General features: G+C 27.2%; 2 protein-coding genes across 9 annotated transcripts in view; both read left to right on the forward strand.

The window, feature by feature from the left end:
* The window catches only part of LOC108685477 (serine/threonine-protein kinase fray2-like), a 13,409-nt gene extending 2,445 nt beyond the window's left edge, over positions 1-10,964 (forward strand). Inside the window, exons 2-10 of the mRNA XM_018190271.1 lie at positions 201-546; positions 1,036-1,220; positions 7,274-7,384; positions 7,979-8,078; positions 8,155-8,217; positions 8,398-8,511; positions 9,419-9,626; positions 9,719-9,884; positions 10,351-10,964. Of these exons, the coding sequence (XP_018045760.1) occupies positions 203-546; positions 1,036-1,220; positions 7,274-7,384; positions 7,979-8,078; positions 8,155-8,217; positions 8,398-8,511; positions 9,419-9,626; positions 9,719-9,884; positions 10,351-10,367 (1,308 nt within the window). The 5' untranslated portion in view covers positions 201-202 and the 3' untranslated portion in view covers positions 10,368-10,964. The remainder of the gene's footprint in view (positions 1-200; positions 547-1,035; positions 1,221-7,273; positions 7,385-7,978; positions 8,079-8,154; positions 8,218-8,397; positions 8,512-9,418; positions 9,627-9,718; positions 9,885-10,350) is intronic.
* Positions 10,965-12,183: 1,219 nt separating this feature from the next.
* LOC108685476 (zinc finger CCCH domain-containing protein 13-like) overlaps positions 12,184-21,581 on the forward strand; it is a 22,159-nt gene continuing 12,761 nt past the window's right edge. The window contains exons 1-4 of one of the 8 annotated variants that reach the window (XM_018190264.1): positions 14,282-14,300; positions 14,933-15,093; positions 17,380-17,788; positions 18,260-18,444. In XM_018190264.1, the coding sequence (XP_018045753.1) occupies positions 17,382-17,788; positions 18,260-18,444 (592 nt within the window). In that variant the 5' untranslated portion in view covers positions 14,282-14,300; positions 14,933-15,093; positions 17,380-17,381. Of the gene's footprint in view, positions 12,232-13,284; positions 13,415-14,208; positions 14,301-14,821; positions 15,094-16,210; positions 16,281-17,379; positions 17,789-18,259; positions 18,445-21,581 lie in introns of those variants that run through there. The other 7 variants (XM_018190267.1, XM_018190269.1, XM_018190268.1 and 4 more) reach the window with 7 other exon arrangements.

Here is a 21,581-nt window from a genome sequence, read left to right on the forward strand (position 1 = left end):
TATATATATATATATAATAAATATAAATACGTTTAATAATATGATTTTAAATTGAATCGCAAAATGTGCTTTGGTATTAATCACAATAAAAGAAATAATAAGAAATGATTTATATATTAGCTGTTAATATTGAATTTCTGTTAATCTCATTTTTAATTAATATATTTTACTGGTGAATTTATTTTGTTTTATATTTTCAGCAATGAATCCTATGCGATCGACAACTTTCCGGAGCGGTGAGGAATCAAGATCAACACGTAACGAAGATAATACTTTTGCAGTTTTACGTTCAAGAACCGAAGAAGAGAAGCAAAGACGCAGACGAGAATGGCAACGCCAGCAAGAGCGAGAGAGACAACATGAAAAATTGAAGCAGCAAAAAATTTTAGAATATGAAAGGAAACGTGCACAAGCTTTAAAAAAATATGCTGAGGAAAAATCGTCACGTCACAGTCAAAGTAAAAGTGATAGTGAGTCTCCCACGCATGTTCGATACAGAGGTAGATCTACATCAACTGCTTCCAAATCTGGTAGCCTCCATGAAAAGTGAGTGTACGATATATACTTGTATCTTTATTATGTCCAAGTATTTATTGATATTTGATTAAAATAAGGTGACTTGAAAACATATCCAGAAAGAATTTCAATGAATTAAAAAAGATAATTAGTATAACAAAACAAATTATTTTTAGAGAATATTACTTACATAATAGTAAAAATGCATTCATATATTAGAGCAGTGTTATTACATCGTTTATTGAAGATTGTTTGGCCATTGTTAATTATTTATTACATAAACAGTGACACAGATGATAGTAATGATATTTTTTATTTAATTATTTTTTTAAATAATAAAAAAGACATGACATTTTATTGAGAAAATAGAAAAATAAAAATATTTTTTTAAAGAAGAACAAAAAAAGAACAATTTTTTTAGAAGGATATATCCATAGAACTATTTTCCTGAAAAAAGGATCTGGTTATTTTAACAGTAATAATTACAATTAATTTAACATATTATCAAATTCTCTTTAGATTAGATGAATCTACAAGTGGAACAGTACCTTTATTTAGAGGTCCTCAGAATGCACAGATTGATACTTCGGAACTACGTCGAATTAAAGTAGATATTCATAGGAATATTCCTGCAAAAGGACCTGTTACCGAATTAGAAAGAGCTATACTTAATCCTGAAGATGTGATCGTCAAGAGAAGAGAGGGTAAACTGTTAATTTCTATCTTTATGATTTTCTAAAATTCTTATTTTTGTAAAAAAATTATTATTTAGCTCTGCAGTAAATGAAGAATTGTGTTACAGATAAAAAATTGACTGTATCTGCAATAATAATGATGTGTCTCTATTGTATCAATAGCACAAAGGTTTGATATATAAGCACTAGATGCATCGATAGGTTTATTCTTTACATCTATGAAGAATTTACTATCTAAAAAGATCGATAATGAACTCCCTGAAGACGACAAGCAAGAGAAATAATGTAATAATGATAAACATTGCAAATCTGATTCAAGAAATTTTTCAACACAGGAAGAGTATTTTATCCATTATTTTTAACTTATGATTTTTTCACAACAGATGTAAAATATATATATATTTATGCAGAAACTTAGAATGTTTTCCTAAAGAGAGATTATGTCGCAAATCGAGAAGTATGTTTAACTAATTAAATAATATTCAAACAGTATCTAAATAATTTATTGCATATTTGATACTCTTGCAGTAAGAGACTTGCTTAATGCATGTACATTTCAAATATAATATTTGTTTCAACGATAATTAATTTTATTTAGATTTCTAAGCTGTATGTTTATTTTTTTATTGAAATATTTAATTAAGCGTTATTTACTTATACTAAAGCTATATTTAATTAAATCTTATTTATTTATGTTTTGTTCAAAACTTCATTTAACTGAAAACATTATTTCTATAGGAATATTCCTGTAAAAAGACTGAGCACGAGCGTAGCATGGAAGACAGCGCGTAAGTCTACCTTGTTAGAGAAGTTCGATTCCTGATAATTCTATGAATTTTTCACAAGCTCATAGCTCCTCTTCGGTCTGGCAAACCACCAAGAGTATCTATTGCCGAGAACAAATCTCTTAACGCTGCGATTCCGGCGTTATAGATCCCGTATGTCTATACAACCGCATGCACATCACGGGCACACGTACGAGAGGCCCGGTTCCGACTTCGAGTCATCGGAAAATAAATGAAATGTAAAAAAGCCGAATTATGAAGAGATATACTTAATCTTGAAGATGTGATCATTAAAAGAGGAGATAAACTATTAATTTCTTTAAAATCTTTATGATTCTATAAAATTCTTATTTTTTGCGTAAAATTATTATTTAGCGCTGCAATAAATGAAGAATTGTGTTACGGATGCGATACTAATGTGTCTATTGTATCAATAGCACAAAAGTTTTGATATGTAAGTATTAGATGCATCGATAGGTTTATTCCTTACATCTATGAAGAATTTACTATAAAAAAAAATCGATAATGAACTTGAAGATGACAAGCAAGAGAAGTACTCGTAATAATGATGAACATTGCAAATCTAATTCAAGAAATTTTTTAACACAGAAAGAATATTTTATCCATTATTTTTGACCAACTTTTTTTTCATAAGAGGTATAAGATATATATATTACAGGAATTTAGAATATTTTTGAAATAATGTTATTTCATAAATCGAGAAGCATGTTTAATTATAAACAAATAATATTCAATTTATTGCATATTTTATACTCTTGCTCAAGGCAAGAATTAACTCATACCAGGTTATATTTCATATGTAGCATTTGCTCTAATGCGCATGCGCGATAATTAATTTTATTTAGATTTCTAAGTTATATGTTTATTTTTTTAATTGAAATATTTAATTAAGCATTATTTATTTATACTAACATTTAATTACGCTTTATTTACTTCTGTTTGTACAAAATTGTACTTAAAACGTTGTTTCTATTACTTCTCATTGAAATAAATTACATAATTCGAATTTTATAATTCATACATATTATATTACGTGCATTCCTACAAAAAAATTGTAAATTTGTAAATATGATTACGTATTTTAAAAATGATTATGTATTTTTTTAATTACTATAAAACTATTCATATATTAATTTAAAAATATTGCTTCACAGAAAATATAATTACACAAATTTTGAAGAGTAAATGATTCTGAAGTCTGCCCACAATGAAGATAAGATTAAACTTTTCATGATTCACTACCACGAACGAAGAATAGAAAAAATATATAGATATATAGGATTAGATGTACACAGAAACAGGAAAGTTTTTTAATGATTTATTTTTAAATTGATTCAATATAGTGAGATAATTTATACAATTTTTAAGTGAATTTTTTTATATATGCGAAAAATTTTTTTTTAAATATTAATTTTCATTATAGCATATTGTTTTAATAATCAGTTTATACAATATTTTTTATTTAATTTGAATTTATTATTACTTACGATTAAATTGTAAGATGATGGAAAATATTTTAATTAAAAATTTTACTGCTATTTGAGGAATATCCTAATGGAAGATATTTTCTTTCACGGAAGATACTATATTAGTGCTATAAAAGGGAAATAAAGATGATGGAAGATAGCCCACAATGAAGATCAGGTATATAGAAATATATAAGAACAGGAAAGTCTTTTAATTATTTGCTTTTAAAATTTATTTAATGTAATATGATAACTTATACAATTTTTAAGTAGATTTTATATATATGTGAAAAATTTTAAGAATAGTAATTTCCATTATATTATACTATAATGTAATATTGTTGTTTCAATAATCAGTTTATATAATATTTTTTTATTTAATTTAAATTTATTATTACTCATGATTAAATTGCAAGATGGAGAAAGATACTTGTTTGACTAATATTCTCATGGAAGATATTTTCTTTTATGAAAGATATTAGTGTTATAAAAGGAATACAAAGATTATGGAAGACAGCCTACAATGAAGATCAGGTAGATATGTAAGAAATAGATATGTAAGAACAGGAAAGTCTTTTTAATGACTTCTTTTTAAAATTGATTTAATATAGTTATATGACGTATACAATTTTTAAGTGGATTTTTTATATATGCGAAAAATTTTAAAAATCGTAATTTCTATATTATATTTTCATAATGTAATATTGTTGTTTCAGTTTATACAATACTTTTTTTTATTTAATTTGAATTTATTAGTACTCATGATTAAATTGTAAAATGAAGGAAGATATTCTGAATATTTTCATGGAAGATATTTTCTTTCACGGAAGATATTAGTAAAAGGAATACGAAAATAACGATATAAAAAAACCTACAATGAAAGATAAAGTTGAATTTTTTGTTAAGAAACATATAATATTTAAAAATAGATATGGAAAAATCTGCTTTTTAAAGCTTTTTTAAAAATCAAGCTTAATATAAGCGAAATTTAAAATTATATTTGAATGTATAAAAATTTTAAAAATAATTTTTATTATAAGTATGTGGAATAATGGAAAATTTCGGGAATTTTACTTTTATGTTTTTATGAAATGAATACTTTCTGATATTCAAACGTATTATTTTTCAATATAATTATAAATTAAATATTTAATAAAGGATCAGATGTGAAAAAATATATGTGATTTATTTTTAGCAATTGTTTTATAATTAGTTTCGGAAGTATATGTGCATACATATATAGAAAGTAATGATAAAGCTTTCGCGTAGGGGCAGAATGGATTAAACTGAGAAGAAAAGTTCTCTATCAATTTTCAAAAGTTAACAAAATATTAATTGCTAAAAATTGTCGAAAGTTGATCTTTAATAATTTTTTACTCAAATATTGCCAACTTTACAGAAAAACTGCAAGAGACAAAAATTATTTTTTTTTTCTCATAGAGCTCTTTTTTTTTTTTTAGAATTTTTTTAGAATTTTTTCAGAATTTTTTAATACGCTATTTTCTCATTTTGATAAAAATGCAGTAAAAGTACTAAAAAGTTGATAAAAAAATTTGTAGAGTTATATAGAGAAAAAAATAAACAATTTTCGTTTCTTGCAATTTTTTTGTAAAGTTGATAATATTTGAGTAAAAAATTATTGAAGATCAATTTTCGGCAATTTTTAATAATCAATATCTTGTTAATTATTGTGAAAATTGCAAAATGATAGAAGACTTTTCTTCTTAATTTAGTCCATTCTGCTTCCATGCGAAAGATTTATCATTATTTTCTAAACACTTTGTATACTTCCTTAAACTATATATGTTTACATGTTGTAAAATTTTGCTTTACAGAATGTTAGTATATTAATGACACAAGATATGGTCGAAGAATGTCTGCAATGAAGATGTAATAAAATTGTGCATAAGACAAGAAATAGGTATGGAAGTTTTTTTAATAATAATTTGTTCCTAACATTAAGATTGATTAAGCCCACAAGGAATGCACGTAATATGGATATTGTAATTTTAATATTTATTATGTTTTTTGTTACATTAATATAATTAATGCAAATAAAAATTTGTATCCTTTGAAGACAGTTTATTTCTATAAATGTAAAAATTTAAATTATAATTTTTGCAATAATATATATGATGTTTACTTTTCAGAATTTTTTTCTACATTGATATTTTTATTCAGTTATCCCGCAATTTTTAAATAATTTTAATAAAATTTTTGAAAAAATTAAAATATAATCACTGAACAATCATTCAGAAATAAAAGGATAATATTATAAAGATTTAAAAAGTATGAAATTGCTATATAAAAGTTATATATTGAATATTATTAATAAATAATTTTTTTTAATTATTGCTAAATTATTAAAATAAATAAATTTTAAGAAATTGATCAAATATTAATTATATGACTGTAAATTATTCCAATAGCGTCAACAATGGAAGATATGAAATGTCCTTAGAAGAGTGATACATTTTTTTCGTTGGAAGATGATTTTCTAGTTATTATGGATATTGTTACTATTCTTTGCGCAAGATTTTATTATATGTTACATTATTTTTCTTTTTTCATTTTAAATTCTTGCTTAATTATTAAAACATAAATTTTAAGAAATCGATCAAATATTAATTATACGATTGTAAATTATTTCAATATCGTTAACAACGGAAGATATGAAATGTCCTTAGAAGAATGATACATTTTTTCGTTGGAAAATGCTTCCCTAATTATTATGGATATTGTTACTTTTCACGCAAGATTTTACTATCATTGTTACATCATTTTTCTGTAGTTAAGCTAAATAATATATGACAAATTACAAGTTTTAATCAAATTTTAAAGGAGCTAGTAAATCATTACGTAAAACAGTATTCTTAAAGTTTTTGTATATTTACAAAATAATTAATTTAGCAATCAAACATTACATATTACAGTATAAATGAATGTTAATTTTATATTTAAAAAGAATGATATATAAAATTAATGCAAAATTAATTGATACGTTTTAATCTTATGCATATGTGTGTGCGTGTGTGTGTGCGTGCGTGCGTGCGTGCATGCGTGCGTGTTTGTGTGTGTGTGTGTGTGTGTGTGTGTGTGTGTGTGTGTGTGTGTGTATGAAATCAATGTTATTATTTATATGTAATATGTGAATATCAGAACATATTTGAAAATCATCAAAATTATAATATTTTATATACAATAATCAATAATTCTGCCAATATAATTTTTATTTTTTATTCAAATGCTAATTTATATGTAATTATAAAATACTTTATAATATTATTATAATAAGCGAAAAAGATTTTATTCTTCTCAAAGGTTTAATGATTTATTGCAAATATTGTATCATCTAAAATTTATGCAACTTTTTTATCAAAATTTGTATTTAAGTCTTTCTATATTTATTATATTTAGATTAGTTTGTTTAGAGATTGTAAAATATTATATTGTACTGTCATAAATCTAGCGAAAACAGAACTTAATTTTTAAAGTAAATCTTATTTTAATATTTTTGTTACTTACAAGACCATGTCAATAGCAATATTGCTACTATTATGATAATAGTCAATAACAAATAAAACAAATTTAAAGCGAAGACAATATAAGAAATTTAATTTAGATAGATGAGAAAGATAAATCATAATTATCTGAATGTCTCCATTTATTCATTATACACACGCGCGCGCGCGGTGTGTGTGTGTGTGTGTGTGTGTGTGTGTGTGTGTGTGTGTGTGTATGTATATATTAAATTATTTTTCATCATTAAATAATGTAATAAATTATATAGGAGAGGGATGTAAACCAATATTCGATAGGGAAGAATTAAAAAAGATTATAAACAAGACTAATGAAATAGAGGAACGACGCACAGTTGTAGCCATAGATAAAGAACAATCGGGTATGTATTACACAAATAATTGTTATTTATTATTAGTTTTTACATTAAAGAATTTACCAATTGAAGAATTAAGTAATGAAGTAATGAATATAATGAATATAATGAATATAATCAATCTAAAGTTGCATTTGATTTTTTTTTCGAAGTACATGAATTTCTTTGATTAAGAAAAATTTTATTTAAATAGAAAATATAATATACTTGAGCTTCATATATACATATACATTATATACATATACATAATATATGTATATAATATATATAAATAGATATATGTATACATTTGTAATAAAACATTATATCATATAATTATTAATATTTGATCAATTCCTTAAAATTTATGACATATCTCTTGGCTAAAAATAAGATAAAAATATCGAAACTGTAATATTTCTCAAATGGGAAGCTATATTTATAATTATCGAATTAGATAATTTAAAGACCGTGTGTTTGAAGACAAATATATCACAGGGTTATGTTATTTTTCTATAATTATGAAAGTTTTTTCCTGATTTTTGAGGTTCAATAATAAATATTACAAAATATGGTATTTAAAAAAAAATGTACATATTTTAATACTATAATATTATACAGCCTCGACAATCAAGTCACGTTCTTTGAGGAAACGTTCTTTATCTTCGAGTCCTATTAGGAATCGTGTCTATTCTGGATACCCATCTTCCTATCAATCCAGGTTCGTTATACTCATTACAAAAATATTCTGTATGCACTAAATGTACACTCTTTAATCTATTTCCTTGTGATTATAGTCGTCGCGTGGATTTGAAGCACCAGGATAAGACAGAAAAATGTGATACTCGTAAAGATGATGGGTAAGCTTTATTTATTTATTTATTGAGATAAAGAAAGTTTATTTTTGAAATAATGAAGGATACATACAAACAAGTATTACGTATAATAAAAACAAGTAAGGGAGCGTTTACACTGGCCGTAATCGTATGATGTTTTTCTACAGTTATATTTGAAAAGTACATTCTGTTACTTTATTTTAGGAGAAGCGATTTAGAGAAACGCAGAGAATATAAAGAGAAATATACCGAAAGAGATGGCGCAAATAAGCATGATAATAATCGATCGCGTTCTAGAGAACGAAACTCACATTCCAGGTATAGAATATAATCATTAACATAGATTATTATTTTAAATAAATAAATATTTTTATTATGTTAAACAATCTAATTTTTAGTCTATTATGACTTGTTATGGTTTGGTGCTATCAGACTTAATTGATTTGTAAAATGTACGACAAAGGCTGTGTTCCAAAATTTACTGCTGTACTGAAAATCTACAAGGTGTGCCGTTCGGTTAACTCGCGATTTGTAGATCCGGGTTTAATTCCATCTGCGCTCATATACGCAATTTTTTGCGTTTAAGGAGCCGAAAATCAGTTCCATCTGATTATTAAGAGATCTTTGATCTTTTATCAGTGCTGTTCGGATTCGGTATTAATTTATAGGTCCCATATAATATCAATGGTGCATATATGTATAAATCTTTCAGTCTGGAGATTGGATATTAGGCTAACAATCTAATTCCAAATAAAAATCCATTACGAAAAAAACCTCATAGGTCCTATCCTGCCTTGGGATGTTGCGCCATCAACGATTGAAAATCTATAGTGCTCGTAAGGTAAATTATGGATTTTCAGTACTGGCAGTAAATTCCTATATAACGTGCATGCTGCATAAGATATCTAATAGACGTCTTTTATAGCATTTTCAATCCAAGCAGATTTGCTCCTATTTGGGTTGGATAATGTTCTACTATTGATGAATGTTACATATTCCACCAATAGAAGAGCATATAACATCATTAATTCAAGATTGGTGCAAATTCGCTCGGGTCAAATACGCTAGACTGCATCTTTTAGAGATATCTAAAAGACGTCTTTTAGATATCTTATGCAACATAAATATTATCTGAGTTTAAGAACACAGAATGACAAATCATTGTTGAATAGGATTGTGAATAGTAATTTATTAATTACTTTTATTACAATTATTATTATTACAGGCCATTTATTGAAGAGAGATCTTATCGCGACAGATATCGTGAAAGATCGAATGAACGTTCTTATGAAAGAAGAGATAGAGATAGGGAGAGAAACAGAGAAAGAGATAGGAATAGAGACAGAACTAAAACTAGAGATAGATCCAGGGAACGAAGAGATATAGCGCCACATTATATCGAATCGCCAATACCTGTACCTATCTATTATGGTGTAAGTAAGATATATGTATATAATCTTGACTATCTTTTAATGAATGTTCCTAAACTTTGTTGGACTTTCTTGTGAATATATATCTCTACTAGAGTTTTCCTCCGAGACCTATCGTAGTAAGCCCTATGGTTCCATTAAGAGGACAAATTCCTCCTATGGGAAGAGGCAGACATCCTACTTTAATGGCACAAGTTAGACCATTTCCACCAAGATTTCCTCCAGATATGTACAGATTGGGACATCCACCTCCAAATCCAAGTAAGTAAATATATATATATTCATTATTCATTCGATGACGCAAAATCCCAAGGCGAGACAGAGTATATCTCTCATGAAATTTCCGTATGCATTTTTTTTCCGGTATTAAGTTGTTAGCCTAATATTTCAGCCTGGGGAATGTGCACGTATTTCCACTGATATATAGAACCTAATGCCGGATTCGAACGGTGCTGGTGATCAAAAATCTTTTTATCATCAGATGAAGCGATTTTTGGTTCCTTAAACGAGAAAAATCGTACGTGGGCGCAAGTGGGATTGAATACGATCTATAAATCGCGAGTCAATCACACCAAGCGACTCGACGTCTTCAGAATATTTTATATGTATATATATATATATATACATATAAAATATATAATTATACATGTTATATATGTGTAATTGAAGCTTCTCTACATATTTGTATTTTAATATGCGTATACATATGTATGTGATAAAATTTCAGGATATGGACCATTTTGAAACGATGGATATCTTTATACATTATCGAGAACATTTTATGAAGACAATATCAATATATAATCTATTTTAATATTTGCTATATATTTGTGAGGACCTATTGGCTAATATATTTTTCAGTTATTTATTACTATCTTAGATATACATTTAAGATTTTACTGTATTAGAGAATGTAAAATGAAGCTATCCCAAGTAGCACACAGCGCTTAACAAAGCGCTAAAAAATCGCATACAATCGCTTTACAAGTGCTGCTGTACTACTTGGAATATATCCACGATGCCAGAAATTGTTCCGAGATCTCCAAAAAAAAGTTGGCCAATTGCTCAATTGATTGAATTGTTCGAACATAATTTGTTAATTCTTTTTTTATCTGAGATCTCGAAACAATTTCTAGCATCGGAAACATAAGGCTTTAGAATGAATATTATACTGTTTAGATTGAATAATTTATTCATAGGTTTGTTTGCGTTGTTTGAAATTCCCAAGAATTTTGACACTTAAAAAGATGAAGATTGAGATAAATATATATTTGAGAGAGAGAGAGAGAGAGAGAGAGAGAGAGAGAGAGAGAGAGAGGGGGGGGGGGGGAGAAAATGAAGATGCAAGCAACACAAACAGAGCTGTGGTTTTGTGTAATTTCATATTAAGTTACGAAATATAAATAATATAATAATAATAATGTAAAGTAATATATAATACTATAAAGCATATATAATTTATATATAAAATTTTCTATATAATATGGAATATTATTATGGAAGTATATTGTATATAGGTATACATATTAGGGAGTTTTTGCAATACCGTTCATCCGGTGAACGCTAAGTCAGATATCTTCTTTTTAACAATTACTTAAGAAAAGGATAATGTTACTTTAGCGTTCACTATATCTAGATTCACGTTATATCCAAAAATTCCCTATTCTATTTCATGCAGGAATTTATAATTAGTACCTACTATGCATTCTGTAAATAAACTTGAGATGTTACATATAGGAGATTTCAATAGATTCAAATTTATTCATTTTTTATTTAAAAATATCCATTTTTATAATACAGCAGGAACGAAATATTAGGAAGCATAGAAAGTTTTTGCAATATCGTTTATATAGTGGAAGGAAACAATGTGAGCCATAATGACGGCAAAGGGTGATGGATGACTTGTCAACCAATTACAGAGGATCCTTTTTTACGCACAGATTTCAAATGTTCACAGATGATTACTATTAAAAATATTACAAACTTTAACATTATTATTAAACAGAAATGAGATTGCACGAATGTGTCAAAAAGATGCCGCCAAAGAACAGTGAATATATTGAATTTTCATAAAATGGCCTCCCTCATGATTGGTTGTCTGTTCCCCACTACTTTTAGACTGATTCACTGTTCGCTCCCTATTACTTTTAAGCTACTGGAAATACCTCAACTTTTTTCTTTTCACCATCATTTATATCATGGTGGAATTATAGAAGGTGAGCTATTCGCAGCTATGCGCAGTAGCTTAAAAGTAGTGGAGAGCGGACAGTGAATCATAGAGGATTCATTTTATGAAAATCTAATATGCTGTGTTTACTATTTCGAAGTGTATGGTGTTATATTTATAAATAAATCCTTCGTGATTGGTTGACAAAATATATCCCTCCATTTTTTTGCCGCTATTATGCATAGCTCAGCAGTTATCATTCCATTATGGTTTATATATATTTAGATATGGCCGTGGAAGAAGATAACCTGAGAAGATCTAATATTATCTGATAATGTTTTCGGCCCGATCGGGTTTGTATCAACTTGAGTTAGAAAATTCGCTATAGGTTGATATTACACGTTCTACTAATAGGAGAGCACGAAACATCATTACTTCAAGGTTAGTGCAAACCTTACTCGGATGGTACATACCATAAATGTAGAAGTCCTCAAGTTATAAGGAATTGACCAATCACAGTTGAATGTGAAAAAAATTGAATATAATATAATTTAGTTCAATGATTAAGTTGATTTCTTACTACACACACACACACACACACACACACACACACACACACACACACACACACACATATTAAGCCAATCTGAAGCTTGCATTGAAATCAATGCTTCATATTAGAAATAAACTTGAAATCGACTTGCAACTAATATATAATTTTAGAGGCTTGACATATAGACTCTATTACACATAGACCTGTGTGCAGAACGCGCTTTTATCTCTAAAATTCTATAGTATGCGTAATGTAAATTATAGCATGTTAGCGCACTCGATGTAAGCGCGTTCTGAATGGGTCATAATTTCTTACTATACGTAATTAGGATTAAAGCCCGTATCAGGCTCATATTGAATCAGTCTTATGTGATTGGTCTATTATTAGGGGGCAGTTAGAGTCGACAGTGGGATCGGCTTGCAGCGATAATCTGATACGGGCTCAAGGACAAAACAATCGTAAGGGACTTCGCACAATAAAAGGAACAGGGAACAGAGAACAGAGAATAAGAATTTCAACCTATCAGAAATTATGTATTGTGGAATACACAGTTTCTGTGCGGATGTCCCTAACTAAGTCGTGGAACGTAAATCGTAGTTGTAGATGTGGGCCTTTTCTAATAGAATCATAAACAGTAAATCGTAAGATTAGGTCACTTTATTAGAAAACTTAACCAATCCTAGTCAATTATTCTTCTTACGCTTAAGTGTGATTGGCCAATTTCTTACGGCTTATGATCTGCGACTCTATTGTAGAAGATACATGACAAAACATTGTGCGTTGTGACCTACGACTCACATTTCACAATTCAATTACGACTACAGTTCTTCTAGTAAGAGTTAAGACATAAGAGCGGAAGAACGCCATTACCAGGTACTGGCCGGAAAGCAATTCCATCATGGTTGACAGTTGATAGTCCAATTTTGCATCGAGCTTTCTACATCAAATAGTTGCTCACACCAATTCACAGATTCACTGTCACACCAAAAGTATCCGCAAATGGCAGCGTTTCAAGGAACTCGAAATCTGATCAATCACGAGATCGAAGCCCATCATGATATGAACTTCCACGTAAATACACTGGCATGGAGGAAAATTTGTTGTTGTTTTGTGTGGCCGCAACTGATTAGCCGCCATTTTGTTGAGACAATGGCTGCGTTCAGCAGAGAAAGCAGCTTTGAAACCTATAAAATTCTTCAATATGATTGATTTATACGTTTAGATCTGTACGGAACCAAAAACAAGAATCAATCGTATTGAAGACTTTTATAGCAAAGCTTTTCTCTAAACGCAGTCATTATTTGAGCGAATCAGAAGCATTTGTGCGAAGGTGCTAATTGGTTAATTTTTGACGATTTTAGGTTTACTATATCCACTGTATTACACCTACTATACCCACTACAGTCGGTCACAAAAAGGTTGCAACTTTTTTTTTCGATTGGTTTTGGAATGCAGCTTACTCACCGAACGATTGGTTCTTATTTGTGAATTCATAAATAAGAATCAATCGCTCGATGAGCAAGCTGCATTTCGAAAAAAAGAGATCTATTTTTTGTGGCTGAACTATATACACTTTTGGAACTTAAAAAGATAGATATACGTTTGATATTTGTTTAATGCGAAAAAGAGAATTCTAGAACAGTCTAATGTAAGAACAGAAAACAAACCAAAGGGGTTGCAACCTTTCTGTAACCAGTAGCGCGATTCCGTAAAGCGAGAAGCACACACTCTTACATAACACATAAAGCATAAAAAATTCAATCAATCAGACTTTATTTAATGGAAAGGAAGGAAACGGAAGACTTTGATTGATACATTTTCGAATACATTACATGTTATGCGTTATGCAAGAGTCTGTGTTCCCCGCTTTAGCCTACTTATGTAAACTAGGCTATAGGGTATAGCCATGTTAGCCTTGATTAGTTTGGTCATTATCGGAATTAGAGTATAAGGACTTGTGAGTTGTTACGTGAGAATTCTAACAAAATATATTAATCTTTTATCTTAACTACTATTATATACTTCATAATATGGTAAATGTTAAGAAGACCATGGTCCATTCAAATTTTAATAAAAATTTACTCAATTGATGCGTTTTCTTATGAAAATGAAAAATCTATAAAAAAAAAGTGTCGTTCTGCCCCGCGAACCAAAATATTTTAAGTTAAAGTTGACGACTATGCAGGTTAGGAAATCTGTCACAGTCATCAACACTGCTTCAAAACAAATTATTAGAGTTCTAACTCATGTGGACACCCCCACTGTCCATATGGGTTAGAACTCCGATAATTTGTTTTGAAGCAATGTTGCGTGACCGTGACAGATTTCCTAACCTGCATAATCGTCAATTTTAACTTAAAAATCTCGCAGGGCAGAGCAACACTTTTTTCTTGTAAATTCTTCATTTTCATAAGAAAACGCATCGATTGAGTATATTTTTATCAAAATTTGAATGGACTGTGTTCTTTTTTACCATTTTATAGAGTATATAATAATAGTTTTTATTGAGTAAATTTTTATCAAAATTTGAGTGACTAGGGACTTCTTAACACCCTGTAAAATTACTTAACAATTTGCATTTGACCGAAGAATCCTGGGCAGCTCTTGTAATTTACGATTTCAATTGGTGAATTTTTCGGAATTGGGCAACTATTGCTGAACAAAACAAGTTTTCTGTAATCGCTATGCGAAGATTTATATCATAGCTACATTCTGGAATCTATTTTGTATTTGCTCGTGCTGTTTTAGTGGTGAGTTTTTTTTTCTTACAAAGTAGCTCAAAAAAAAATGTTCAAAAACATTCCCAGGAAAACATCCAATATTCTTGTATAATAATATATTATATTTCAATATTCATTGCCAATACTGTAAAATCTAATTTTACGTTGCATGCTCTACAAATCTTCAATATTGATGGAATACAGCTTTGAATCTCACAATGAACCAACATAAAATTTCATTCCATTCTTTATTGCAATATATACATACAAATGCAATACATACAAGCAAATGGCAAAGTATCAGCAAAACTGCTGTTATAAAGTCAGTCAGTAGTTAGATTATAAAAAAGTATTACACTGACAAAGAAACAAAGAAACCTAACATTCCATATATTACATAAACCTATAAACAAGCACATCATTTAACAAAAAAAATTGACAATAACATTTGAATTTACATTGGCATTTAAGTTTAAAATTAGATACTAAGTTTACATTCGCGCAGACAATAAAGAATTCGCAATGAAAAATCATGCCAAAAAAATAATATCTGATATCATGAAAGCCCAGCAGATCGATTGCCAGCAACATAGCCAGCAGACTGTACAATTTCCAGCATAGCAACATGCAAGCAATCCTATAGGAAAAAAATATTGTATGCCACAAGTATAACAGTATGATACTATAAGTTTGAATTTTGTATTCATTAATATAGATGTAGTAAAAAGAAATCCATTATTTTTGCATGAAATTGAATGGAAAAATAATGAATTTCTTTTTACTACACCTAATACTCAAAGAGAAACAAAAATTGTTAATTCAGAAAAAAAGTGATAGAAAAGAAAATAAAAGATCACTAAAAAGTAACTAATTTCCAATTGTCGAACGTCAAGCCATGATTTTAAGGAAGAAGTAAAAGAAAGAAGGAAAAATATTGGACAGAGAATCATCATATGACAAGAGACTAATATCTGAGATTTTTTTAAAGAAACAGAAAATAAACAAAATAACACGGAATCACTTTCCAATGGATATCTTCCGTTCAATCATTATTCCCATCATAATGTCCCCTCTTATTACATTTCTCTTTTGTCGAAATTGCTCTCACGTTTTCTTATTCCAACAACAAAAATGACATTTAAGTATACCAGCTAAATTTTAAAAGCTCCATTTTAAGAGGTTTTATTAATGATGTAATTGCGGACTTTCATATCCAGGTATTACATTATTTTATTAGATACTGATATTATCATATAGACTTTTAATTAATTTCAGCTTCAAAATTGTAACGTTTTTCTCTATTACTGAAATAGAAATTACATTCATGTAATCAGCACAATAGTAATCAAGAAGAAAATATAGTAAGCGAATATAAGTATCTACAAATGTTGAAAACACTTATATACAGATTTTTTTAAAACAACGCCGCATTGCAACACCGATTGACCAATATGATGCGTAAGAAAGAATTGTAAAAAAAACAATTTATATTACATTATAATTTTTGTCACATTAAGAATGACCTGATAAAATGGGTCGAAAATGTTTTGTCTTATCATTAATTTTAAATTAATTTTGAATTGTTAGCAACGAATATTCAGCTAGGCTTATAGCCGCTTTCATTATATTTTAAAATTTTGCCATAAAAGATGCTAAATCTTTTATGGCAAATCTATGATAAAATGAAAAGAGAATAAATGATATATAAATTATTAACAATGTTATCATTTCGTTATATTTTTTTACATTAGACATATGAGTAATTGATTTTTGTGTACATATATTGTTAGTGTAAGTATACAGGTTTGTCTAAAGAAATTTCAATGCAACTACTGATTTTTAAATTTATTATTATTTACTTCTAAAGTAAAGGAATTTTTTTACATATGTTCACAAAGCACTATGCAAACATCAAACCATAATATATTTTTTATATAACTTCATATATATTTAAAAAGTAGGACTTTTATTTTGAAAACTCATTAATGTTACATTAATGTTACAATAAAGATTATCTTACAATAAAATATAATATTTTCCCAGACGATATTGTATATTTTAAATTGTTATAAACATTCAAATTATTTTTGACTTTTTTAAAAGAATTTATACTATATATAATAAATATAAAAACGTTTAATAATATGATTTTAAATTGAATCGCAAAATGTGTTTTGTTATTAATCACAATAAAAGAAATAATAAAAAATGATTTTCTATATTAGCTATTAATATTGAATTTCTGTTAATCTAATTTTTAATTAATATATTTTATAATATATTTTTTAGTGAATTTATTTTGTTTTATATTTTCAGCAATGAATCCTATGCGATTGACAACTTTCCGGAGCGAGGAGTCAAGATCAACACGTAACGAAGATCACAATATTTTTACAGTTTTACGTTCAAGAACCGAAGAAAAGAAGCAAAGACGCAGACGAGAATGGCAACGCCAGCAAGAGCGAGAGAGACAACATGAAAAATTGAAGCAGCAAAAAATTTTAGAATATGAAAGGAAACGTGCACAAGCTTTAAAAAAATATGCTGAGGAAAAATCGTCACGTCACAGTCAAAGTAAAAGTGATAGTGAGTCTCCCTTGCATGGTCGGTACAGAGGTAGATCTAAATCAACTGCTTCCAAAAGTGATAATGGGTCTCCCTCATATGTTCGATACAGAGGTAGATCTACATCAACTGCTTCCAAATCTGATAATCTCCATGAAAAGTAAGTGTATGATATATGCTTGTATCTTTATTATTATGCTAAGCATTTATTGGTATTTGATTAAAATAAGATGACTTGAAAATCCAGAAAGAATTTCAACGAATTAAAAAAGTAAAAAAGATAATTAGTATAACAAAACAAATTATTTTTAGAGAATATTACCTACATAATAATAAAAATGCATTCATATATTAGAGCAGTGTTATTACATCTTTATTGAAAATTGTTTATTAGTTACTTACATAAACAGTGACACAGACAATAGTAATGATATTTCTTATTTAATTATTTTTTTAAATAGTAAAAAAGACATTTTATTAAGAAAATAGAAAAATAAAAATATTTTTTTAAAGAAGAATAAAAAAAGAACAATTTTTTTAAAAGGATATATCCAGAACTATTTTCCTGAAAAAAATCTGGTTATTTTAACAGTATAATAATTAATTTAACATATTATTAAATTCTCTTTAGATTAGATGAATCTACAAATGGAATAGTACCTTTATTTAGAGGTCCTCAGAATGCACAGATTGATACTTCGGAATTACGTCGAATTAAAGTAGATATTCATAGGAATATTCCTGCAAAAGGACCTGTTACCGAATTAGAAAGAGCTATACTTAATCCTGAAGATGTGATCGTCAAGAGAAGAGAGGGTAAACTGTTAATTTCTATCTTTATGATTTTTTAAAATTCTTATTTTTACAAAAAATTATTATTTAGCTCTTCAGTAAATGAAGAATTGTGTTACAGATAAAGAATTGATTGTATCTGCAATAATAATGACGTGTCTTTATTGTATGAATAGCACAAAACCTTTGATATATTAGCACTAGATGCATATATAGGTTTATTCTTTACATCTATGAAGAATTTATTAGCTAAAAAAATCAATAACGAATTTCTCGAAGATGAGCAAGAGAAATCCTTATAATGATGAACATTGCAAATCTGATTCAAACAATTTTTCAACACAGGAAGAGTATTTTATCCTTTATTTTTAACTTGAGGTTTTTTTCACAAGAAGTAAAATATGTATTGATACAGAAACTTAGAATGTTTTTCTGAAGAGATATTATGTCGCAATTCGAGAAGTATGTTTAACTAATAATTAAATAATATTTAAACAATATAATCCAAATAATTTATTGCATATTTGATACTCTTGCAACAAGAGATTTGTTTAATGTACATTTCAAATATAGTATTTGCTTTAACGATAATTTTATTTAGATTTTTAAGCTATATGCTAATTTTTTTTAAAATATTTAAGTGTTTACTTATACTAAAGCTACATTTAATTAAACCTTTACTTATGTTTTGTACAAAATTTCATTTAACTTGTTTCTATAAGAATATTCCTGTAGAAAGACCGAGTACGAGCGTAGCGTGGAGGACAGCGCGTAAGTCTACCATGTTAGGAGACTATCGAACTTTAGTTCAATCCCTGACAGATCCAAGAAATTTTTACGCGCTCCTCTTCTGGCAAACCACCAAGAATATCTATTGCCAAGAACAAATCTCTTAATACTTCCATTCGGAACCGCATTAAATTATAAGTCTCATATGTCTGTACAACCGCATGCATACACGTCACGGGCATACGTACGAGAAGTAGGCCAGTTCCGACTTTGAGCCATCAGAAAATGAGTGAAATATAAAAAGACCGAATTATGAAGAAATATTCTTAATCTTAAAGATGTGATTGTCAAAAGAAGAGAGGATAAACTGTTAATTACTTTAAAATTTTATTTATGATTCTCTAAAATTCTTATTTTTTAAAATTATAATTTAGCGCTACAGTAAATGAAGAATTGTGTTACGGATAAACTGACAATATATGCAATACTAATAATGTGTCTATTGTATATAGCATAAAAGTTTTGATATATAATAAGCACTAGATGCATCGATAGATTTATTCCTTACATTTATGAAGAATTTACTATAAAAAAATCAATAATGAACTTCATGACGATGATAGGCAAGAGAAATATTCGGAATAATGATGAACATTGCAAATTTAATTCAAGAAAATTTTCAAGAAAGAGTATTTTATCCATTATTTTTGACCAACTTTTTTCACAAGAAGTGTAAAGTATATATTGCAGGAACTTAAAATATTTTCCTAAAGGAATGTTATTTCGCAAATCGAGAAGTATGTTTAACTATAATATCCAAATAATTTATTGCATACTTTATACTCTTGCTCAAGACATGAGTTAAATTTCAAATATAGCATTTGCTCTTACGATAATTAATTTTATTTAGATTTCTAAATTATATGTTTATTTTTTTAATTGAAACATTTAATTAAGCGTTATTTATTTATACTAACATTAAATTATTAACATTACCTTATTTACTTCTGTTTGTACAAAATTTCATTGTTCTTAAAACGTTTTCATTACTTCTCATTGAAATAAATTACATAATTCGAATTTGATAATTCATACATATTATATTACGTGCATTCCTACATAAAAAATTGTAAATTTGTAAATATGATTACGTATTTTTTAATTACTATAAAACCATTTATATATTAATTAAAAAATATTGCTTCACAGGAAATATAATTACACAAATTTTGAAGAGTAAATGATTCAAGTCTGCCAACGAAGATAAGATTAAACTTTTCATTCACTACACGAACGAAGAATAGAAAAATATATAGATATATAGGATTAAATACACATAGAAACAGGAAAATCTTTTTAATGATTTATTTTTAAATTGATTCAATATAGTGAGATAATTTATACAATTTTTAAGTGAATTTTTTTATATATGCGAAAAATTTTTTTTTAAATATTAATTTTCATTATAGCATATTGTTTTAATAATCAGTTTATACAATATTTTTTATTTAATTTGAATTTATTATTACTTACGATTAAATTATAAGATGCTGGAAGATACTGCTATTTGACAAATATCCTAATGGAAGATATTTTCTTTCACGGAAGATATTATATTATATGCTATAAAAGGGATGCAAAGACAGCCTACAATGAAAATCAAGTATATAGAAATAAATATATAAGAACAGGAAATTTTTTTAATGACTTGTTTTTAAAATTTATTTAATATAGTGTGATAACTTATACAATTTTTAATTGAATTTTTTACATATGCGAAAAATTAAAAAAATTGTCATTTCCATTATTATAGTATAATGTATAATTGTTGTTTCAATAATTAGTTTATACAATATTTTTTTATTTAATTTGAATTTATTATTACTTATGATTAAATTGCAAAATAGAGGAAAATACTATGTTTGATGAATATTCTCATGGAAGATATTATATTAATATTATAAAAGGGAGTCGAAAATGATATAAAAAAGCCTACAATGAAGATAAAGTTAAATTTTTTGTTAAGAAGCATATTTAAAAATAGATATGGAAAAATCTGCTCTTTAAAGTAATTTTAAAATTATCTTAATATAACAAAAGCAAAATTTATGTAGTACTTTTAAAATACCGTTTCGAATGTATAAAAATTTTGAAAATAATTTTTATTTATAAGTATGTGGAATAATGGATAATTTCGAGAATTTTACTTTTATATTTTTATGAAGTGAATATTTTCTGATAATCAAATTTGTACTATTTTTCAATATAATTATAAATATTTAATAACGGATCAAATATAAAAAAACATATGTGATTAATTTTTAGCAATTGTTGCATTATATTGTTGTATTATTAATTATAAAACAATTGCAAAATTTGAAATTGTTTTATAATTAATAATTAATTATTTAGTTTTGTAATTATATATATAT

This window comes from Atta colombica, unplaced genomic scaffold (genome assembly GCF_001594045.1).
Source record: "Atta colombica isolate Treedump-2 unplaced genomic scaffold, Acol1.0 scaffold153, whole genome shotgun sequence".
Taxonomy (NCBI): domain Eukaryota; kingdom Metazoa; phylum Arthropoda; class Insecta; order Hymenoptera; family Formicidae; genus Atta; species Atta colombica.